The sequence below is a fragment of the Dufourea novaeangliae genome, unplaced genomic scaffold (assembly GCF_001272555.1).
Source record: "Dufourea novaeangliae isolate 0120121106 unplaced genomic scaffold, ASM127255v1 scaffold50, whole genome shotgun sequence".
Taxonomy (NCBI): domain Eukaryota; kingdom Metazoa; phylum Arthropoda; class Insecta; order Hymenoptera; family Halictidae; genus Dufourea; species Dufourea novaeangliae.
This window is the reverse complement of record NW_015373927.1, coordinates 778613-784312: the sequence shown is the minus strand read 5'-3', so window position 1 is coordinate 784312 and position 5700 is coordinate 778613. Positions and strand designations below refer to the sequence as shown.

The 5700-nt window shown below is 33.0% G+C and overlaps 1 protein-coding gene across 1 annotated transcript; it reads left to right on the top strand.

The window, feature by feature from the left end:
* Positions 1 to 2837: 2837 nt before the first annotated feature.
* On the top strand, positions 2838 to 5410 carry LOC107195075 (methyltransferase-like protein 7A; the record flags this gene model as incomplete). The annotated part of the gene is made up of 2 exons (XM_015584845.1): positions 2838 to 3117; positions 5150 to 5410. Coding segments are annotated over 2 exons (541 nt in total), but the record flags the coding sequence as incomplete, so codon positions are not given.
* Positions 5411 to 5700: the final 290 nt, after the last annotated feature.

The window sequence follows — 5700 nt, the reverse complement described above, 5'->3', positions numbered from 1 at the left end:
ATACACTAATATAATAAGTAAAGCGTCTAAAATCAATCACCCCATTCCTCGAGAATCCTACATGTAATAGCGTCCAAAAGGAATTATGTTTCTAAATATAATAGTTTTTTTTATAAAAAAATATTAAAAAAGTGTCTTTTTTCAATTTTGAATGGGAAAGTCCCCTTAAATGTGAACAGGATTTTGGCCGCGCGCCGTGTTGCGCGTGTTCGTGCTTGCTGTTGCACATATTTGGATCTTTTTTTTTTTTACGGGGAAAAAACCCTGAAAAGGTGCACCGCCTCCGCTGGGGGCGGAGGCGGCCAATGCGGGATTTCACCGCGCTAAAAGGGCCCCCGCTCCGGGACGGCTGTGATGCCGTCCCTCCACCTCCTACCTACAGCGCCGAGGGGTCACCTCTCTACGCTGTCTTCCCGTGGGCCGACCGCGAAAGGAGGTGGTACCCCCAGTACCACCTCCTTGCACATATTTGGACCTGCCTTAACGTCTCCGAAATTGTCAATGATAAAGGAGAAGTGTCCATATCGTACCACTTCAAGGCGCGTACTCATCTGAGCATGCGGCCCCGAATGAGCACCGAAATGAAGAAGCGAACGTATGCTGATGCCCGTTTCGTTCGTTGGCGGTACGTCAACGTAAGCCCGCTATTGGACGTAAGGTTGAATGTGTGTTGTAGATGTGAATGGTAAACCCCAAAACGACTAATGGATTCAGTTATTCTAGTACGGTATCATTTAAAAAAGTTAATTCTGCATAGACCAATATCAAATTTCTAACGACAATGAAGCGATATCTTTCTTTTGCCATGCTATCGCTGTTTGTAATTTCAATATGTGAAAAAATGAGGGTCATATGTATTTTTGGAGGTGATGGGACAAAGTTCATTTCGGTTGCTGACAATAAACAGACGTTAGATGCTGCAAGTATTGGCGGTCGCGACAAGTTTCTGCATCCCCACTGTTAGAAACCCGATATGTTATCCCGTACGTTTTTTGTAAGGTCTTTCAGAGTGATCACGTAGTTTAACATTAAATATATACATACTACTTAGTGTTAGTGAACGAGTTCTATTTCAATTACAGATTACCTCTGTACAGATATTTCCCTAGGGATCATTCCACGCGAAGTCGGACACTTTTTCGAGTAATACATATTTCGAATTTTCTTAAAACTTGAATATGTTATACTCTTTAGTGATATACAAACGTATCTCGAAGGATTTCTGAAAATTTTAATATTTGTTGATTTTACAGCTGTTTGAAATACAGTTTCAACCTTTTTTCAATAAATTATAACTGTTGAACTAAAAAATTGATCAAAATAAGCTTCGTGGGTGCTTCCAATGGAGACATAAGAGAACCTAATAAAATTGTTTCAGTTAAAAAAATATGTTTTAACTATTTATTTTGAAGAAAGTCCATATCAACAAACGTTCGCTTCTTCGACGCTTGTTCGGTGCTTATTCGGGCCGAATGCTCAAATGAGTACACGACTTAAGATATTTTACGTTATATTTCTTACTTCGCACTGATTTGTACGCAAGTTAATACTGGACATTGTAGTTTGATATTTAAAACGCTTACTAGTAGATGTATAACCTTGTCTCAAGAGCAAATTAATCTGTTACAAATCTTTTTATAACATCGTGTAAAAGGTACGATTTAAAGAATCGATTTCCTAAATCGTACCTCCTTTAAAAGTAGTAAATTTTCAAATCGAAATAATAAAGAAAATGTATGAATGAGAAAAGGAATCAGTTACCAATACGTATTTATACATATTAAGAATAAATAAAGATACATCCAACATATATAATACATACCCAATAATTACGGAATAACGTATTTATATTGATATTAAATTACATCGAATATTGAATTATATTTTATCAATAACAAATAATTTGCCATGTAATAAAAATAGGACTTTTTAAAATTATTATTATTATGTTATCCAATAGTTCAAAATTATATGACACATAATCGTACCGATACGAGTTAAGAAACCTTGTGGTGGTATGACTTAGGAAACATTAATAACTGTATTTTAATAACTATAATATTGATTTTATTTTTGTAATAAATGTACTATACATGTACAGTGTGCCCCAAACAAATGTATACACTCTTTGAATGGTTATAAATTTAGTATTTATTGAGGTATAAGTAAGATTAAAACTCAAAATTAAGGAAGACAAATATAGAATTTTTTCTATAACGGTCCAAACATTGCTGATAACGTGGTGTTATGGATCGATTTGGCGTGGAATGACTTCTGAGTATTTTAAAATACTTGAAATAAATATTAAACTTATTGACATATTTTTCATTAATTATCCTTAAGTTACTGTTTTTAGGTTAAAAAAATGAACGAATTATACTGAAAATCAACTTTTGATCAAGTGTATCCAATTTTATCTATTTTTTATAAGTAAATTCCGTCTATATACAAGTATTCATCTCCATTTTTATGCCTTTAAAGATTTTTTTTATCTTTGCAGATGTAGAATATGAATTATAAGATATTAATTGAAAAATGATCGTTAGCTTTAAACAGATTAATAGCAATCCGTTAATATTTGTAACATCATATTCCTTGATTTCTCATACCTTTATCTTAGAACTTGATCCTATTTAAGGTTTTGTTAACTTTACTAAATGCGATCTTCATATTATAAAATAAAAATTAACAAATTATATTGAACAATAGCACAGAAACACGTCCGCGTGCCGTCGGTTCATGAAACCACTTGTATATCGTTGTCCTCAACATAAGAACAGCTGTTCTTTATTCTATGAATTAGTACTTTCTATTCATAATGTTATATATTCATACAGACTATTTACAAACGTTATAGGTGAAAACATACAGTTTTATCCGGATAATACTCATTTGATTGGCGTCGATCGAAATGTGAAATTAGCTGAATATCTAATTAAAGGAAACCGTTCTTGGCAATTTTCGCACATTATAATCGAACGCTTGATAGTGGGAGACGGTAGTTCTTTACAAAATGTGCCCACAGGATATGTAGATGCAGTTGTGACAACAAGAGCATTGTGTTCAGTAACGTCAATACAGTCAACACTCCGTGAGATTCACAGAGTACTAGCACCGGTAAAGTAATTAAAATATTCCACCCTACTAAACTGCGTTAATATAATTACAGTAAGATCCCAATTCAAACTCAGCGGTTAGTTCAAAAACAGTGTTCAAAGTGGTCATTTATACACACATAATAAATAAATATACCTACATAGTATTTCACAGTTACACGATTGAAATTTATTATATTCTCTCTATGTGAAGTTTTATTAAAATCAGCGTGTATCAGTTGAATGATGCTTCTTACATTCAGGATTCACACTAGCGGTCACGATACGGTCAGATCACATCAAATCAGGCAACGATCTTTATCAATCACACGTAATCTAATGAGAGAGATATAGTCTAAGTAGTATGGAGGGTTAATACTATAGGTACATATTTCTATGTATTACAAACACTGTATTTACCAACATCTGAAATAAGTTTTCTTAATGAAGTTCAGTCCCGCTTCTATTCGGAGGAATTAAAACATTTTCAACTCAAATTCTTCTATTTATTAAGTTTCGTATTTTAATATTGAATCTGACAAGTTGCTCATAATTCTTCAAATAATCTAAGCGGAGGACTAAGAGATACCACATGCACGAAAGTAAAGATAAATAGGATACTTTTATGGAATAAAATAAAAAGAAAGAAACGTATGTTGGTTTTATAATATTAATGAATATATATACGTATATATATACAAAAAGATCTATTATATTTTGTTCAATGCTTGAGAAGATTCTACTTCATTCCTAATGATACGTTGTTTCGTTACGAGCGGGACCGACCGTCCCTGAAAAACGTGATGTTGTTTTCTGATCGCGTCGCGCTGTTCGCCATTTCTGGAAGTTTCCTCGAGAATATAAACACGCGCCTTCCGAGTGCTTTGAATAAATTGCATAATTAAACGAATATAGTGTTCACCAGTTTATTTCATAGCCTCATAATCCAATAACATATATACATATTCTTCTTCTTATTATTATTATTACTATTAATTATACATATAGTACGTATATAAATATTAGACTTTTAATAAGACACTCCATAATAGGTGCAAAATATCCTTTCTTTCGTTCGTTTGATATTTCACTAATTCTCCATTATTTCATAATAAGTTTCTTATCGAGGATTCCAAAAAAATGAAATTTACTAATAGAGAGCTCGAAAGAAACAACTATCAATAATTTCTTATTATTTCTTCATAAAATCAAGCTCATCGGGCCACTAATCTGTCGGTAACTAGGTCACGAACCCTACGAGAAAACTGTTTGCATAAAATTAAATGGCACCAGAGACCTAATTGATGAACTATGGCGAGTTTTTTTAAACATTATTTTAAGAGATATTGAGGTCAAGTTTTGTTTCTTAAATGGAATTGTGTATATGTATATTTTTTTTTGGATCTTTTTCAAATAATTTTCGAGATATTCCGTATACAAATTTACTGATTTTCAACGGAAAGAAACGCCTTAAGTGCCACGAAAATCAGTTGGTTAATTCGGATAGTGACGCACATGCTAAAAACGCAAGATCTGACAGAATAGTATATGAAATTGAGCACGACGTGATTCCTTGTGAAAAATATAAGCAAAAATATAGTACCAAATTTTGTCATTTTCAGCTTAGCTTTCGAGAAAATCTTCTAAAAGAAATATTATTATTTCTATTGACTGCCATGACGAACACACACGTTTCAAATTAATTTTCAAATTCGATTGTCTCTAAACTTTTTTCTTATTTTTTTCTTATGTTTGTATAGAGTGTGCTTGCCGAGAAACTAGAATAAATATTCCACAATATACTTCGAACTAACTGGGCGTCAAAATTAAGGGACCACTAAAATTTGCCGAAAATATGGGTCATTTTCAAATGACTATATCTCTGCGAAAAATAGTTACAAAAAATATTGTATACGACCATTTTGTAGCCTGAAGTTTCTAGTCTGATTTTGGTGAAGACAAAATTTAATAAAATCTAGAATTATTTCTAGCGCTTGTTCTAAGACTTACACTACTTATTTTTCCCCGTGTAAAGAAAATATTCTTTATTTTAGGGAGGTCAATACTTGTTCATAGAACACATACTTGAAAATGAAGGAACATTTATACGATGGCTACAAATAGCATTATCGCAGACACGAGTATGGCCTTCGTTGTTTGGCGGTTGTCATCTGGACGTTGATCCTATTATACAAATTCAGAACACTGGTTTTAATCATCTGACGTGGAACACGTTTGCTCTCCATGGTTACGTATCGCAAACTTTTCACCTAGCTCTTTCAAGACAACATGTACTGGGAGTTGCAGTTCGATGATGACAAGTAATAAAAATAAATAAACATAAATAATGGATGATAATGAAAAATAAAAATAGCCATTAATAAGTTTCCCAAACGCTACAAATCAATCTGCACTCACACTATGCCTCCAAAAATTTAATCCTTATGTCAATAACCAAAGTATTCTACGTTGTTTCAAGATACCAAGTTGTACTGTTATAAGATTCGAATGAAAACTAACAACCAAGGATGAATTGGATGAAACATGTTCAAAAGGTGAAGTTCGTTCCTGATAGAGGCGTGACTTTTTCGCTATTTTTGGGAGC